At 43.0% G+C, this 18,122-nt stretch overlaps 1 protein-coding gene across 1 annotated transcript in view; it reads left to right on the forward strand.

Moving 5' to 3' along the window:
- Positions 1–18,122, forward strand: part of LOC144488043 (leucine-rich repeat-containing protein 7-like) — a gene marked incomplete at both ends in the record, with an annotated part of 99,714 nt that overhangs the window by 10,775 nt on the left and 70,817 nt on the right. Inside the window, 2 exons of the mRNA XM_078206067.1 lie at positions 8,756–8,927; positions 13,210–14,914. Coding sequence (XP_078062193.1) covers positions 8,756–8,927; positions 13,210–14,914 — 1,877 coding nt within the window. The remainder of the gene's footprint in view (positions 1–8,755; positions 8,928–13,209; positions 14,915–18,122) is intronic.

The raw sequence follows: 18,122 nt of genomic DNA on the forward strand, positions 1-18,122 counted from the left end.
TGTTTCCTCAGTAAATACGGATGCAAAAAAAACATTTAGTATCTCCCCCATCTCTTTTGGTTCCATACACAGTCTACCACTCTGGTCTTCAAGAGGACCAATTTTATCCCTCACTATCCTTTTGCTCCTAACATACCTATAGAAGCTCTTTGGATTTTCCTTCACTCTGTCTGCCAAAGCAACCTCATGTCTTCTTTTAGCCCTCCTGATTTCCCTCTTAAGTAGCTTCTTGCACTTTTTATACTCCTCGAGCATCTGATCTGTTCCTTGCTGCCTGTACATTTCATACAACTCTCTCTTCCTCTTAATCAGTGTTACAATCTCCCTCGAGAACCAAGGTTCCCTTTTCCTATTTACTTTGCCTTTAATCCTGACAGGAACATACAAACTCTGCACTCTCAAAATTTCTCCTTTGAAGGCCTCCCACTTTCCATTTACATCCTTACCAGAGAACAGCCTGTGCTAATCCACACTTCCCAGATCCCTTCTCATTTCATCAAATTTGGCCTTTTTCCAGTTCAGAACTTCAACCCGAGGACCAGATCTATCCTTATCCATGATCAGGTTGAAACTAATGGCATTATGATCACTGGATCCAAAGTGTTCCCTCACACTCACATCCATCACCTGCCCTAACTCATTTCCCAATAGGAGATCCAATATCGCATCCTCTCTAGTTGGCACCTCTATGTACTGATGTAGAAAATTCTCCTGAACACATTTTACAAACTCTATCCCGTCTAAACCTTTAACAGTATGCGAGTCCCAATCTATATGTGGAAAATTAAAATCCCCTACTATCACAACTTTGTGTTTCTTGCAGTTGTCAGCTATCTCTCCGCTGATTTGCTCCTCCAATTCTCACTGACTATTGGGTGGTCTATAATACAACCCCATTAATGTGGTCATACCTTTCCTGTTTCTCAGCTCCACCCATAGACAAGCTCCCTAATCTATCCTGCCTGAGTACCGCTGTAACATTTTCCCTGACCAACAATGCCACCCCCCCACCTTTTATCCCTCTGCCTCTATCCTGCCTGAAACATTGGAACCCTGGAACATTGAGCTGCCAGTCCTGCCCCTCCTGTAGCCAAATTTCACTAATGGCTATAATGTCATATTTCCATGTGTCTATCCATGCCTTCAGCTCATCTGCCTTCCCCACAATACTCCTGGCATTGAAATCGACACACCTCAAAAGATTATTTCCACCATAAGAACATAAGAAATAGGAGCAGGAGTAGGCCATCTAGCCCCTCGAGCCTGCCCCGCCATTCAATAAGATCATGGCTGATCTGACGTGGATCAGTACCACTTACCCGCCTGATCCCCATAACCCTTAATTCCCTTACCGCTCAGGAATCCATCCATCCGCGCTTTAAACATATTCAGCGAGGTAGCCTCCACCACCTCAGTGGGCAGAGAATTCCAGAGATTCACCACCCTCTGGGAGAAGAAGTTCCTCCTCAACTCTGTCTTAAACCGACCCCCCTTTATTTTGAGGCTGTGTCCTCTAGTTTTAACTTCCTAACTAAGTGGAAAGAATCTCTCCGCCTCCACCCTATCCAGCCCCCGCATTATCTTATAAGTCTCCATAAGATCCCCCCTCATCCTTCTAAACTCCAACGAGTACAAACCCAATCTCCTCAGCCTCTCCTCATAATCCAAACCCCTCATCTCCGGTATCAACCTGGTGAACCTTCTCTGCACTCCCTCCAATGCCAATATATCCTTCCTCATATAAGGGGACCAATACTGCACACAGTATTCCAGCTGCGGCCTCACCAATGCCCTGTACAGGTGCATCAAGACATCCCTGCTTTTATATTCTATCCCCTTCGCAATATAGGCCAACATCCCATTTGCCTTCTTGATCACCTGTTGTACCTGCAGACTGGGCTTTTGCGTCTCATGCACAAGGACCCCCAGGTCCCTTTGCACGGTAGCATGTTTTAATTTGTTTCCATTGAGATAGTAATCCCATTTGTTATTATTTCCTCCAAAGTGTATAACCTCGCATTTCTCAACGTTATACTCCATTTGCCATATCCTCGCCCACTCACTCAGCCTGTCCAAATCTCTCTGCAGATCTTCTCCGTCCTCCACACGATTCACTTTTCCACTTATCTTTGTGTCGTCTGCAAACTTCGTTACCCTACACTCCGTCCCCTCCTCCAGATCATCTATATAAATGGTAAACAGTTGCGGCCCGAGTACCGATCCCTGCGGCACGCCACTAGTTACCTTCCTCCAACCGGAAAAACACCCATTTATTCCGACTCTTTGCTTCCTGTCGGATAGCCAGTCCCCAATCCACTTTAACACACTACCCCCAACTCCGTGTGCCCTAATCTTCTTCAGCAGCCTTTTATGGGGCACCTTATCAAACGCCTTTTGGAAATCCAAAAACACCGCATCCACCGGTTCTCCTCCATCAACCGCCCTAGTCACATCTTCATAAAAATCCAACATGTTCGTCAAGCACGACTTTCCCCTCATGAATCCATGCTGCGTCTGATTGATCGAACCATTTCTATCCAGATGCCCTGCTATCTCCTCTTTAATAATGGATTCCAGCATTTTCCCTACTACAGACGTTAAGCTGACCGGCCTATAGTTACCCGCCTTTTGTCTCCTTCCTTTTTTAAACAGCGGCGTAACATTAGCCGTTTTCCAATCAACCGGCACTACCCCAGAATGCAACGAGTTTTGATAAATAATCACTAACGCATCCACTATTACCTCTGACATTTCTTTCAATACCCTGGGATGCATTCCATCCGGACCCGGGGACTTGTCCACCTTCAGTCCCATTAGTCTACCCAGCACTGCCTCTCTGGTAACATTAATCGTATTAAGTATTTCTCCTGCTGCCAACCCTCTATCGTTAATATTTGGCAAACTATTTGTGTCCTCCACCGTGAAGACCGACACAAAAAACTTATTTAAAGACTCAGCCATATCCTCATTTCCCACTATTAACTCCCCCCTCTCGTCCTCCAAGGGTCCAACATTCACTCTAGCCACTCTATTCCTTTTTATATATTTATAAAAACTTTTACTATCATTTTTTATATTAATTGCTAGCCTAGCTTCATAGTCTATCCTTCCTTTCTTTATCGCTTTCTTAGTCTCTCTTTGTTGTTTCTTAAATTTTTCCCAATCACTTGTTTCTCCACTATTTTTGGCCACTCTGTACGCAGCTGTTTTTATTTTAATACTCTCCTTTATTTCCTTCGTTATCCACGGCTGGTTCTCCCTTTTCTTACAATCCTTGTTTTTTGCTGGAATATATTTTTGCTGAGAACTGAAAAGGATCTCCTTAAAAATCCTCCACTGTTCCTCAGCTATCCTACCTGCCAGCCTGCTCTCCCAGTCTACCTTAGCCAATTCATCCCTCATCCTATCATATTTCCCTCTGTTCAAACAGAGGACACTGGTTTGAGACCAAACTTTCTCCTCTTCCATCTGAATCAGAAATTCGACCATATTGTGGTCACTAGACCCAAGAGGGTCCTTCACAATAAGATCCTTAATTCTACCTACCTCGTTACACAATACCAGATCCAAAATAGCTCGTTCCCTCGTCGGTTCCGTAACATGCTGTTCAAGGAAACTATCCCGACAGCATTCTAAGAACTCTTCCTCCATTCCACCCTTACCGACTTGAGTCTGCCAGTCAATGTGCATGTTGAAGTCCCCCATGATTATTGCCGTTCCGTTTTTACACGCATCCCTTATCTGCTTGTTTATAGCCCTCCCTACCTCAACATTATTATTCGGGGGCCTATATACCACACCTACTAGTGTCTTTCTCCCTCTACTATTCCTCATCTCTACCCATAATGATTCCACGTTTTGTTCCTCAGAGCCTATGTCATCCCTCAGTACTACCCTGATATTATCTCTTATTAATAGCGTGACCCCACCACCTTTTCCTTCCTGTCTATTCTTCCTAAACGCCTGATACCCCTGGATATTCATCTCCCAGTCCTGGTCACCTTTCAGCCACGTTTCTGTAATGGCCACTGGATCGTACCCACTTGTGCTGATTTGCACCATCAACTCATTCACCTTGTTCCGAATGCTTCGTGCATTCAGGCAAAGTGTCCTTATTCCAGCTTTTATCTGAACCCGCTTTGATGAGTCGCGAACACCGTCTCCCTCTACTCCCTTATCTAAATTACCGCCTTCATTCACTTGCACCCTCTCCTCTACCATTAATTTTGTAATTCCCCTTACCCCTGCATCCTCCCCCCCATCAATTAGTTCCTTGATCCTAGTCAACTCTTCTAGCTCCCCTCCCCCCAACCTATCTAGTTTAAATTCTCCCCAGTAGCCTTAGCCAACCTACCGGCCAGGATATTGGTCCCCGTGTGATTCAAGTTCCACCCGTTTTTTGTATACAGATCACCCCTGCCCCTAAAGAGGTCCCAATGGTCCAGGAACCTGAATCCCTGCCCCCTGCACCAGTCCCTCAGCCACACATTAATCCTCCACCTCACTCCATTCCTGCCCTCACCTTCCCGTGGCACAGGCAGTAATCCTGAGATTACTACCTTTGCTTTCCTCTTTCTCAGCTGTCTCCCTAATTCCCTGTACTCCCTTTTCATGACCCCTTCTCCCTTCCTACCCACATCAGCGGTACCAATATGTACCGCTACCTCAGGCTCCTCTCCCTCCCACCTCAGGATTTCCGGGACGCGACTAGCGACATCCTGGATCCCGGCCCCAGGGAGGCCGACCACCATGCGAGAATCCCGCCTACCTCCGCAGAAATGCCTGTCTGTCCCCTTCACCATCGAGTCCCCGATTAATACCGCCTTCCTCCTCTTTTCCTTAGCCCTCTGAGTTACAGGGCTGGACTCCACTGCGGAGACACGGCCACTGCTGCTTCCCCCAGGCGGGCTGTCCCCCCCAGCAGTACTCAAGCAGGAGTACTTGTTGTGCAGGGGCAAATCCACCGGGGTGCTCTCAACCACCCTAGCCTTACCCTTCCTGGCCGTCACCCACTTGGCCTCTTCCCGTGGCCCTGGTGTGACCACCTGATGATAGCTCTTGTCTATCACCTCCTCATTCTCCCTCATCAGCCTAAGATCCTCGAGTTGTAGTTCCAGCTCCCTAACACGGTCTCTCAGGAACCGCAGCTCGACACACCCCTCACAGATGTGGATGTCCGGGAGGCCAGATGCCTCCAGGACCTCCCACATCCTACACTGGGAACAACACATTGGTTTCACACTCATACTGGACACTTTATGTCAAGTAAGACAGTGAAAAGTTAATAAGAGTGTAAGGAAACAAAAACTCACCCCTGCTCGTCCAAGCCCTGTGAGCCAAAGCCCTGACAGCTCACTCAACTTCCCACTCACTCTGCTGCCCGCTACGATGCTGCCCGCTGTATACTTTGGTGCACTTTTAAACCCTCCAAAAACTTCCCCTGGCCACTCCTGGCCTGACTTCCGGTTTTGAAAAAAACCTCCGATTTTAAACCCAAAATTAACTGAAAAAATAAATAATTAATTACAGTCAGAAAACCCACTCTCTTACCCTCAGCCTGCTCCTGGGAACAACACTCTACCCTTCCATTTGTGATTTTGCTTGAACTGACCTATCTTTTTACCCCTGCTCCACTATCTGCTGTGGCACTCTGGTTCCCATCCCCCTGCAAATCTAGTTTAAACGCTCCCCAATAACAGTAGCAAATCTCCCTGCAAGTATATTGGTCCCCTTGTAGTTTAGGTGTAACCCGTCTCTCTTGTACAGGTCCCACCTGCCCCAGAAGAGGTCCCAATGATCCAAGAATTGGAAACCTTGCCCCCAGCACCAGTTCCTCAGCCACGTGTTCATCCGCCCAAGCACCTTACTCCTGCCCTCACTGGCATGTGGCTCAGGTAGCAATCCTGAGATTACTACCCTCGGGGTCCTGCTTTTTAACTTCCTTCTAAGCTCTTTGTACTCACTCTTTAGGCCCTCCTCACTCTTCCTTCCCACGTCATTGGTACCGATGTGTACCACGACATCTGGCTGATCACCTTCCCACTTTAGAATGCTGTGCACGCGATCAGAGACATCGCTGACCTTGGCACCTGGGAGGCAACAAACCATGCGGGAGTCTCTGTCCCGACCACAGAACCTCCTGTCCGTACCTCTGACCATTGAGTCCCCTATCACTACTGCTCTCCTCTTCTTCATCCCACCCTTTTGCGCTGTAGAACCAGACTCAGTATCAGAGTTCCGGCTGTCGCAGCTTGTCCCAGGTAAAGCATCTCCCACAACAGTATCCAATTCAGTATACCTGTTGTGGAGGGGTATCTTGAACTGATCTAGGTGGCCAATCAAAACACTTGAGGGTCCAGCTCTTGTGAGGAGGCAGGATCATACGTAACAAGTATTAGAACAATTTGTGCCCACTGCATATATTCAAAGTAATACAATACTAAAGGTTGGCAGAGAATGAAAAATAAGATGTAACCTGGTAATAGCTGTAGGTTTGAAGAAATCCAAGAAAAAACATATGTTGAGAATAACCCACTCTTCAAAATCATCCTGGATATTGGATCCCTTGGTCATGAGGAAAACACAGGGAACGAATTTTTAATGTGGGCTAATTGAAATTTTTAACATCATAAAGGGATTTATGTAGTTGATCCAAGCAAATTGTTGAAGTAGCAGGGAAACAAGTTCAAATTAACCAGTTTAAAAAAGTATTGTCAGATTTGTGACATAGACTATTAAGGAAGGCCATTGAAACAATGATGTAAGTAGTTAACAGTACCTAAAAAAGAAATATGATTCCCATTTTCATCAGAACCAGTAGGGAGGGTGGAAAAAGCTTGTTTATAAAACTGTGAATGGTAACTTGAGACATGACAATGAAGACAAAATAGAGGAGAAAATAACAGGCAAGGTCCAAAAACATCAACTTCAGTGGAATATGAGCAGCATCCCAAATGATCAGTACAATAGAGTGTGCACCACATACACAGGCTGTGAGCAGCCCTCAAGGTTAAATTTGAATTAAACATTTAAGCATTCCATTACATATAGTAATTTGGTAGCACAGAACTTGAGTACTGCTGAAAAAGGAGACATATCAAAGCAGACAGAAAAAAATGGGCGGCATGGTGGCACGGTAGTCACAGCACCAGGGACCTGGGTTCAATTCCAGTCTCAGGTCACTGTCTGTGTGGAGTTTGCATATTCTTCCTGTGTCTGCATGGGTTTCCTACGAGTACTCCGGTTTCTTCCCACAGTCCAAAGATGTGCAGGTTAAGTTGATTGGGCATGCTAAATTGACCCTAGTGTCAGGGGATTAGCAGAGTAAATATGTGGGGTTATCGGAATAAGGCCTGGGTGGGATAGTGTTTGGTGTAGACTCAATGGGCCAAATGGCCTCCTTCTGCACTGTAGTGATTCTAATTCTAACATTGCACCTGCTGAACAAAATAAGTGACCCATTCTTCAGGGCAATCTCTTGAACAATTAGGGTCAATTGCCTGGTTTAAATTTCGAACAATGCTAAGCAGTTAACTGTTAGTCAGCTGGTACATTCTCCATGGCATCGCCTGTACCAGATTCTACCTGCCAAGCAGTCAGCACTTTCTTCTCATCCTGTATAAATTGTTGTTTTCCCCTAATATTGATAGTCTTGCACAGTGTCTTGATGGGTGCAAGTTGAAAGGCTTCAGCATGTCTCTTTTTTTCAGCAATACAATCCATTGTAATTAACTTCTAATATTCCTTCAATTCGCTTTAATTAAATTAAATTTAAATTTAAATTTTTATGAAAAGGCATTTTCGCAGGTGCAATATAATTTGAATAACAGTTTGAGCAGCGCACTAGGGATTTGAACAGCCAATTGAACAGTACAATACTGTTGGTATGCCATCAATAAATGGGTTTAAAACTGTGTGACTGGGCTACAGAAACCAGATGTAACATCATAATGCTGAGTGCCAGCTCACAGCTGTTGGTCTTTTGGAATGCAATTTGAAAGAAAGAAAAAAAATACATTTATAAAAGGAAACCATAAAAGGCTGTCAAACCCATCAGGTGAGAAACTCCAGGATATCATCTGATATAGCAAACTAACTTGACCAGTTGTTTTCCACAGGTGAGATTTCTGTTGTCCTGTCAGGAGTTGAATCATAACAGAGTCATTTCAATGTGGTTGTTCTTTGCCTTTAGATTTCATTAAAAAAACATTCTCCTCTCCTCTCTGAAGATGCTGATTCACAGATTTAACAGTGGTCCAGGACCACTTTCAATTGACTGTTCTTGTATGGACCTAATGAGGCCAATAGGCAAATTGGCCTTGGAGACATTACAGTGGGTTAGCTCCCTATTTCCATATACCTCTACTTTGCAACAGGAGTCACATGAAAATTATAGGACTGGGAGCCCTGTGTGACATTTCACACCTCTAACACATGAACACTGAGATCAACTGTAGCACTCTAGGTGCGAACTCAGCTAAGAATAGCTAACTCATGACAGGACAAAGGAATGAATGCTCTACTGGACTGATGGTGCATTTTCCACTAAACCATAAAGATGCTCTGGTTTTTAATTTCTAATGAAGATTGTATAACAAAATAACTGTTTTCTTTAATTTAAATATTTTACTCCCAAATTGTATTTTACATACCTTAAGATTTTGAAAATACTAATTTAAGAAATTTGAAAATATTATTTTAAGAAGCATTTTTGATAATCAGTGTAGAAACATTTATTCAATATTCTTATATTAAGAATCAACAGATGAATCGGAAGGTGACAGAATTAACAACAGTGCATCCTCAGGTACCTACTCAGACTACTCACCTTCTCAAGGGTCTTCTGCTTCTTCTGGAGTACCTATTAAAGTCAGTACATTGCAGACTGCAGTCAAAGATGGTGTGGCATCTTCTTCCTGGGGAAACAGGTGCGTGTTCATTACAAATGTTATATCATAGTGCAGAAATTATTAATTACCTTTTTAATCTTTGCATATTCTAGTTTTCTAATAATAGTGAACAAATTGCTTTGTTTACTCTCCAAATGTTCCTTTTCTTATGGAGAAGTAAAATGAGAATTAAGGCTTAGCTGCACATTGCGGGATCGTTAGACATCGCCAAGGTTAAAATGACATGAGAAAATATCATAGAATAGAGCAGCACAGAAGGATGCCATTTGGCTTATCTGTTTTGCACCAACTCATTGGGTGGATTGCTGGGAGAGAGGGAGTTCCTGGGGGCTGGAGGTGGGGGGCGGATCTCCACTGGGGCTCTCTATTTTCATGGGGGAAATGATGCAATGGGCAGAATTCCCTTCACAATTTAACTGTTTTAAAGATGTTAATGGATTGATTGGAGTAGGAATTTATGGAGAATCATTACATCACTATCACTTCCGAGATTTTCCATGAAGTGGAGATGCCGGCATTGGACTGGGGTGGGCACAGTAAGAAGTCTCACAACACCAGGTTAAAGTCCAACAGGTTTTTTTGGCATCACGAGCTTTCGGAGCGCTGCTCCTTTATCAGGTGAGTGAAGGAGCAGCGCTCCGAAAGCTCGAGATATCAAATAAAACTGTTGGACTTTAACCTGGTGTTGTGAGATGACTTATCAAGATTTTCCAGCAGGAGTAATGGCGAACATTGTTCACTATGGCAATGTGTTTAAATACCTAACTAGTGTAAGATATATTAAACAGTTTAAAATAGTTAGAAGGAAGATCAAATGTATTTTGTCCACAAAAAGTGATAATAAACTTATGTCTTAAGTTACAGGAAAATGACTAAGTTAAATTGTATGAATTCAAAAGATATTTAAATATTTGTTTGGAGAGTGAAGAGTATGGAGTGCGAAAGAATGTAAGTAGATAGAGTTCAAATAAATGACAAAGACAACTTATTTCCTGCGACACCGGATTTGTCTTGCATCCAATAGGAAATGTACAGTAAAAAATTAGGGTTGATGCCAGGGTACTGGGGAATTGCAAATGTTATATCCTTGTTTCAAAACTGGTGTAAGGATAAGACCAACAATGACAAGCCAATCAGTTTAACATTGATGGTGAGAAAGCTTTTAGAAATGATAATCTGGGACAAAACTAACAGTTCCTTGGACAGAGTAGATAGGAAGATACTGTTGTAATTGGTCAAAGCGTCAAGAACTAGAGAACATCAATTTAAGGTGATTGACCAAAGACCCAGAGGCAATATGAGGAAAAAGAATGTTTATACTGTGAGTAATTTGGAACTGATATACACTGCCTGAGAGTGTGGTAGACACAGATTGAACCATAGCTTTAAAAAAAGGAAATTCAATAACAATCTGAAGAAAAAAGGGATTCGAGCAAATTGCAGGGCAGTGGGTCCCGCTGTAATATTGTCACTGAGAACTAGTGTGGACACAATAGGACAAATGGCTTCTTTCTGTGTTGTAATTTTACGTAATTCTATGCAGATTTCTGGGATTGTGATACCCAACACAGTATGGGTGCACTTACCCCTGGTGCCATCTCCCACCTTACTCCCAAACCACTGAAGCCTTCTCTGCTTTGCCAGACTTTCCATGCTTCCTTCCCTCTTTACTAGTCTGCTGTAACTACCTTTGTATCCTACAGATCTCAGATATATTTATTCTTTCTCTAATCTCTTTCATTATTGCCTTTTATGGCACACCATTTTTACTGCTGTCATTTAAACATTTCTTGCCCCCCTCCCTAATCACAAACCAGAATTTATTTTCCTCCACCTCTTTTCTTTGGCTCCCTTCTCCTCTCAGTTATTCATCTGTAACATTTGCCAGTTCTGGTGAAAGTTCAGCAACTTGAAATATTTGCTCTACCTACCACATATGATGCCTACATGTGAAGACAAGGTCAAAAGCAGAAAATAGACTAGAAATTATTGCTGTTAGTCATAGTGAACAAATGTTAGTATGACATTTATAATTGAATGAGTTAGTGACAATTAGAATGATGGAAACTGGATATGTTAATTGTTTATCAAAACCACTAATTTCTAGATTTGTGCTTTTTTAATTAAGTCGAAATACACATGTTAATCAGCATCTACACAAGAAAAGGATAGATTAATATTATCTTATGTTATCAATACTATTTATCAGAACTTGACCCTGTGATATTGATTTCCTCTCTGCCCTCTCAAGGCTACTTACAACTATTTAATTTAATCAAGCTATGTGTTCTCAGAAATAGTTGTGGCAGTCAGCCAGTCTTCCCTGTGAATAGACAGTCCATTATTTTAGAAATGCTATAAAGGTTTTCAATCACAAGCTGCCAATTTTACCTCCTGTGAAGTTGCACAAGGTAAATAAAGACCAAGGCCTGGATTTTCACTCCCAGGTTGGGTGCACAGATTTGGGATTTGTCGGTATGGAGTAAGGCTCTTCCTCATAATACAGGAGGAAGGCCCAAATTTCTGCTCAAGTGGGAGAGGTGAGGGACTGAAATTCTTGCACTTGCAGCAGAGCCAGAATTTATTTTATAGTGAAATGGGAGGGGATGTTACCAATCTTCGGTTTCATTTACCAGTAAGTGTTACCAATGGGTAGCCTAGAACAGTGAATGAAGGGTGCTGGCTAAGATACACACAGATTGGGTCTAAGACCAGGCAAAGACATTTCTGGCAATACAGAAGAAGTGGTTTTAGTCCCTTCAAAGTGGCAGCCAGTAAAAAACTGCACACTACGTAGCCCTGTATCTATGCTCCAAATTCCTCTCCAATCTTTTGGTGAAAGACCACGCTAAGAGATGCACTTGTGCATGCAGTCCTCTTGTGGCACGTAAATGTATATGGCTGTTTCTATGGAACAACATATTTAATGTTGTCTGCATATATTGGTTGACATGCTGGCACACAAGGGAGAATCTAATCTGTGGGATCTGTGTTCCAAAATATTAGAACAAGAAAGTCATTTGTAGTACAAAACAAAATTGCCGATGAAGCAAATACAGTGTTTCATAAGCTGCAAATTCTAAGGGCTTTTGTATTTATTCCCAGGTGGAGGAAAAAATTAGTAGAAGGAAGACATTTAGCCAAAGAAAACTAATGTGTTCCAATTAGTTGCTTTAGCCCAAAGGCTTAGTGTATTTGATCATTTTATCTTTGTATAAACTTGACACACACAAATATAACAGCTGCAATGGAGTTGAAACCATTATCTGTTTTCTTTGTGTTCTGTTTTAATTAATAAGGTAATGATAGGAAGCTAATATTGACAGGGGGCAGAATTAATTAAGACCATCAGACAAATAAGATGTCTTAACAGTTCCCTTGACAGGCAGTGGTTTGACAAAACAAAATGGTATATTAAAGCATTCATTCCATTAATTGAGCAGGATGTTAACTCAAAAGTGCTTGGCTCTTAGAAACTCACATGTTTGAATCTCAGATCCACCTGCCTTAGATAGATGATTTCCATTTAGATAGCATTTCAAGTGCAGCATCCTCAGGAGTTGTTGTGGGTAACTCTGTGTCCCAGACTGTTTTCCAACCTAGTTGTAACAACTGTTCAACAAACTGGAAGGTTGGGAAAATTGGTTGAATTATTTAATTAGGTTTTTGGACATTAATTGTTTCTAATTAATAATAGCCATAAAGATTACAAATGTTTTCCATCAAGTTTTTTAAACCTAAAATAAGGAATGGACAACCATTGCTATGGGTTATACACTGGCCGTTGAACCCTGGGTTCAGTCTACACACATCACAAGACACGAGACTCTCCCTGCTGACCGTAAAGGTCTATGTGAAATGAGATTGTGCTCAGTGCAGTTCATAATATACATGGCCCGCACTTCATATAAACTCATTTTTAATATATTGTCCTATTGATTTATCTGTGAGAAGTATGGGGCTTTCATTTGGCAACTGTTAGTCTATGGAGTCCAGTGTCATTTCATGTCCTGGTGCATTATGTCTGAGAGTGATCCTCCAGTAAGGATTGTGACATGAGACAAAAATGTTACTGAGTAAATCAGCTCCCAGATCAAATAACTCTCACTATGTTGTGCCACTATCTTGTGGAGCAACTAAAATCAGAATATGACAGCTGATGCTCCAGTGTTCTACTGTGAGAATTGCAGGAACAGTTTAGTGCTCTTCACTATTTCTAAGTTAGTGAATAAATGAATTTTAAAATACCAGGAATTATTTGATCTGCATTCAAATGTATCATATTCTTCTGACTCAGCAGGTTAACACAGACATTTCAACAAAACATTGAAGCAAAACCTTTACTCAGTCAGAGAGAGGCAGCATCAACAGCAAGTCTACAGCAGCGTACTGAGAGGCACCCAGTGAATGAAACTTTTCCTGATAAGTGGAATGATAATTCTCATTATGACAATACAGGTTTTGTCGCAGAAGAAAGCACTGCAATCTTAGAAAATCCCAGTGCCAACCCCTTAATAAGCACAAAATCAAGGAGCATATCTGCACATGGGCGTAGGCCATTAATGAGACAGGACAGAATTATAGGAGTTCCACTGGAATTAGAACAATCTGTGCATGCAGTACACAGCATCAGGAATACGCCAGAAACTGAAGTGCCTCCAAGTAATCCTTGGCAGAACTGGACTAGGACTCCGAGTCCATTTGAGGATAGGACAGCATTTCCATCAAAATTGGATAGTACTCCTTTCAGCAGTCCTCTTCCTGATAGGAAAGATTCAGATCAACAGTCAGTGCGTGGGATTACTGAATTATGCAGCCCATTTACATCAGGTGCTCCATGGAGTTTTCTCAACTCTAGAGAATCCAATTTAAATCGAAGTCATGCAGATAAATTCTCACACATCTGCAGACCTGAGTCTGCTAAGAGTGCTATAATTGTCAGTAAAAGTACAGAGAGACTTGCACCAATGATGAGATCAGTTAAAGCTGGCCAGTTTAAGAAATCCCAAAGCATTGATGAAATTGACATTGGGGCCTTCAAGATTTATAACATACCACTGGACAGTTACGGCTCCAGCTCAGAAAATCCAGGTAGCATTGATATGCCGGAGCAAATGCCAATACAAGAACAAGGTATGTCACGTAGTCTTTCCGCTCCAATGTTGGATGAAGATTTATCAGAAGCATATGGAAGTGGAAAGATCTGTCAAAAGTACCCAATTACAAAAAAAGTGTACCATTTTGACCAAAGTTTCAATCCCCAGGGTACAATAAATGTTAAACCTGAGAGGCGAGTTACCACTTCTTTTACACATAATGTTGACTATGGTGTCCAGCAAAGCAAAAATGTTTCAAAAGATCTCATTAGTCCACGCTCCTTCAGAGGTTATCAACCTGTAGAACATATGTATTCATTCTCCCAACCTTCAGTGAACGATGAACCAACTAATCCTCGGTTTTCAAGTCAAGGGGACAGAGCTGGATATTTAAGAAGGGGTGACTCCCTGGCAACTTCCACAGAAATGATGTTGCATCGACGGGTAAATGAAGCTCCAGAGTTGCCACAAAGTGACAGATATGTCAGGACACATTTCAGAGGAGTGTTAGAACACCAGAACAGCGCATCATTGGTTGAATCACAGTATCTCAAAAGGAATGGAAGATATGAAGAAGACTATTCAACATTCCAAGACATTAAAAATCAGGGTAGGAATTTCCAAGATAAACCTTTAACTCAGAGGAGACCTTTGTCTGCAAGAAGCTACAGTACAGAGAGCTATGGGTTTTCTCAAACCAGGCCTGTTTCAGCAAGGCCTACAATGGCAGCTCTGTTAGAGAAGTTACCTTCAGATTATAACATCAATAACTACAGTGAAAAGCCTTCAGAGAGCAATGATATAAGGATCAGGTCTTCACAGTTGAAAGGAGATGAGAACTCTGCTAAAATACCTCTAGACTGGCGACAACAACTGCTCAGGCATATAGAAGCTAAAAGGTTAGATAGGGTGAGTGTGTCTTTTTCTTTTCAAAAAGTTTCACTAGTGTAAATGTTGCATATTTATTTTTGCAATTCTTAAAAAAAGCACAATTTCAAGCCATTTGTTTGACTCATGTTATGGCTGGTTTGGTACGTTTTCTGCCAAGCACGGAACAGAACCCAAATCAGGAAAATACCAAGTTGTATCCCTGGCCTATACTATGCTATGATGTGGAGATGCCGGTGTTGGACTGGGGTAAACACAGTAAGAGTTTTAACAACACCAGGTTAAAGTCCAACAGGTTTATTTGGTAGCAAATGCCATTAGCTTTCGGAGCGCTGCTCCTTCGTCAGATGGAGTGGATATCTGCTCTCAAACAGGGCATACAGAGACACAAAATTAAGTCACAGAATACTGATTAGAATGCGAATCTCTACAGCCAACCAGGTCTTAAAGATACAGACAATGTGAGTGGAGGGAGCATTAACCACAGGTTAAAGAGATGTGTATTGTCTCCAGACAGGACAGCCAGTGAGATTCTGCAAGTCCAGGAGGCAAGCTGTGGGGGTTACTGATAGTGTGACATAAACCCAAGATCCAGGTTTAGGAACTTGGCTATCAGTTTCTGCTCAGCAACTCTGCACTGTCATGTGTCGTGAAGGCCACCTTGGAGAACGCTTACCCGAAGATCAGAGGCTGAATGCCCGTGACCGCTGAAAATGAGAGCAGATATCCACTCCATCTGACGAAGGAGCAGCGCTCTGAAAGCTAATGACATTTGCTACCAAATAAACCTGTTGGACTTTAATCTGGTGTTGTTAAAACTCTTACTATATTATGTTCGCCGATCTTACCCAACATGGTGATTGAGCACTATAATTAGTTTCAATGCCTTCACTGAGTTTCACTCTTGATTGCCATCCTGTGACCCAAGTTTGAAAGTGCACATAAGAGTGAATTATGGTTAAGTGGCCTATCCTCACATGAATCTTGCGCACTTAGTCATTGAAAGAATGGTGCAGACTGTTTCTAGCAGTTGCAGGCAGTGGGTTGGGCTTAATTTGCCAGCCAGCCTGTAGAGGGAGCCACTGCCTATGTGCAGACTTCTGATTCTACACATGCTCAATAGCAAATGCAGGGGTCTGACAGACAGAGAAAGCTGTCACGTTCCTGCTATTGCAGGCAGCCTCAACTTGCTCCCCCCTACAATCACGGGGGCCCGTGGGTGATCGCGAGCCCCCCCAAGCATAGGAATCTAGCCCCATCCAGACCGATCAGGCCCCCCCATCCCGATCCGATCACAACTGCAGAGTGGCAGCCCCGCACCCCCACCACTGGATTCGATCCCATTGCAGAGTGAGCAGTTGGCCTCCTTCTCCCCCCCTCCTCGATCTCATTGCAGAGTGCACAGCAGGCTCGCTTCTGCCCCAGTCGGGCCCCCCTTCATGCCCCACCCTCCATAGGCCCCCCATAGTTTCCCCCCCCCTCCCATCGATGGGCGGGGTGAGCCGGTAAAAATCCACCCTCTATCTCAGCCTTAAATATAAACAAGAATTTTCCCCAAAGTGTCATAACTGCAAGAAAACCAGAGTGAATTGCCCCGGGCTTTTCGGACCACAATCATCCCACACAGTCATTTTTTAGGAGAGTTGTGAGTTTCAAACTGGTTCTGGGAGGGGCAGGGCCTAAACATGCCGTTGTGCCCAGCTGTAAAGCGATCGGACACCATTGTAAAAGTGCACTGGAAGCCTCCCTCCCTTCTCCCAAGGATATCAGGAACCGCCCTCCCTTCATTGGCAGCATGTTTCCCCACCCTTCCTGACACAGATTGCCAGCACAGATCCCCTTTATGACCCCCGACATACTCCCTCCCACAGATAGCCCCACTGCATAGCCCCCCCTGTATAGTCCCCCCTTCATGCCCCACCCCATCATGACCCCCCCCTTCATGTCCCCCACTGAGTCCCCACTTCCATTCTGGCCCCATGCACCTGGCACTGCCAGGCTGTCGTTTGGCAATGCCAGCATGGCACTGTCAGTGGACAATGCCCAGCCATGTGCCTGACCTCCAGGGACTTCAATGGGCTCCGAGTACCTAAGGCGTGGCCATCACGCCTGTGCTGGAATGTCAAACATAAACCGCAGAGCCTTTCCAGCAGACAGATAGCAGAGTATCCAGTGCAACATTAGTAGAATTTGATCTTGACTTCATATGAAACCTCTCAAATGTCTTTTGGCAGGCAGAGAAAATACTTGCCACATGAGTCCCAACCCAGTGGCGACCCCCAACCTGAGGACCTCATGCCCAGCCTGACTGCCCCAAACCCCACACCCTTCAAGGCCCCCCCCCACGCCACCCTTTGGACACCTGTACTTCCCAACCTCTCACTATTTAAGAAATAATCTACCTTTTTTTTACCAAAATGAATAATTTTGCACTTATTCACATTAAATTCCATCTGCCATGTTCTAGTCCATTCACTTCACCTGTCCAAGACCTCTTGAAGCCAATTTGCATCCTTCTCACAACTTAGGTTGCCACCTAGTTTTGTGTCATCAGCAAATTTGGAAATATTAAAATTGGTCCCTACATCCAAATCATTTATCTAGATTGTGAACAACTTTGATTTTTGCGCTTCCCACTAGTATCCTGCTATCCTGAGAATGATCATTTATTCGTAATCTCTGCTTTCTGCCCGTTTACCAATTCTCAGTCCATACTAGTATATTTTCTCCAATCCCATGCACTCTAATTTTATTTACTAACCTCCTGTATGGGATCTGATCAAAAGTCTCTGAAAATCCAAATACTGAAAATCCAAATACTTCACATCCACTGGTTCTCCTTTATCAATGCTACAAAGAATTCCAAGTTTGTCAAACATGATTTCCCTTTCATAAATCCATGGCAACTCTGTCCAAGTTTACTATTCTTTTCTAAATGTCCAGTTATCACATCCTTTATAATAGATTCTAACATTTTCCATACTACTGACATCAAACTAACTGGTCTGTAATTCTCCATTCTCCCTCTTTCTCCCTTCTTAAACAGTGAGGTTACATTTGCTACTTTCCAGCCTGCAGGAACCTTTCCAGAATCTATAGAATTTTGAAACATAACATCAAATGTATCCACTACCTCATTCGCCATCTCATTCAACACTCTGGCCCAGGGGATTTACAAACCTTCAATATAGTTAACTTTTCAAGTACTACCTCTTTACTAGTACTAATT

This window comes from Mustelus asterias, unplaced genomic scaffold, assembly GCF_964213995.1.
Source record: "Mustelus asterias unplaced genomic scaffold, sMusAst1.hap1.1 HAP1_SCAFFOLD_1234, whole genome shotgun sequence".
Classification (NCBI taxonomy): Eukaryota; Metazoa; Chordata; class Chondrichthyes; order Carcharhiniformes; family Triakidae; genus Mustelus; species Mustelus asterias.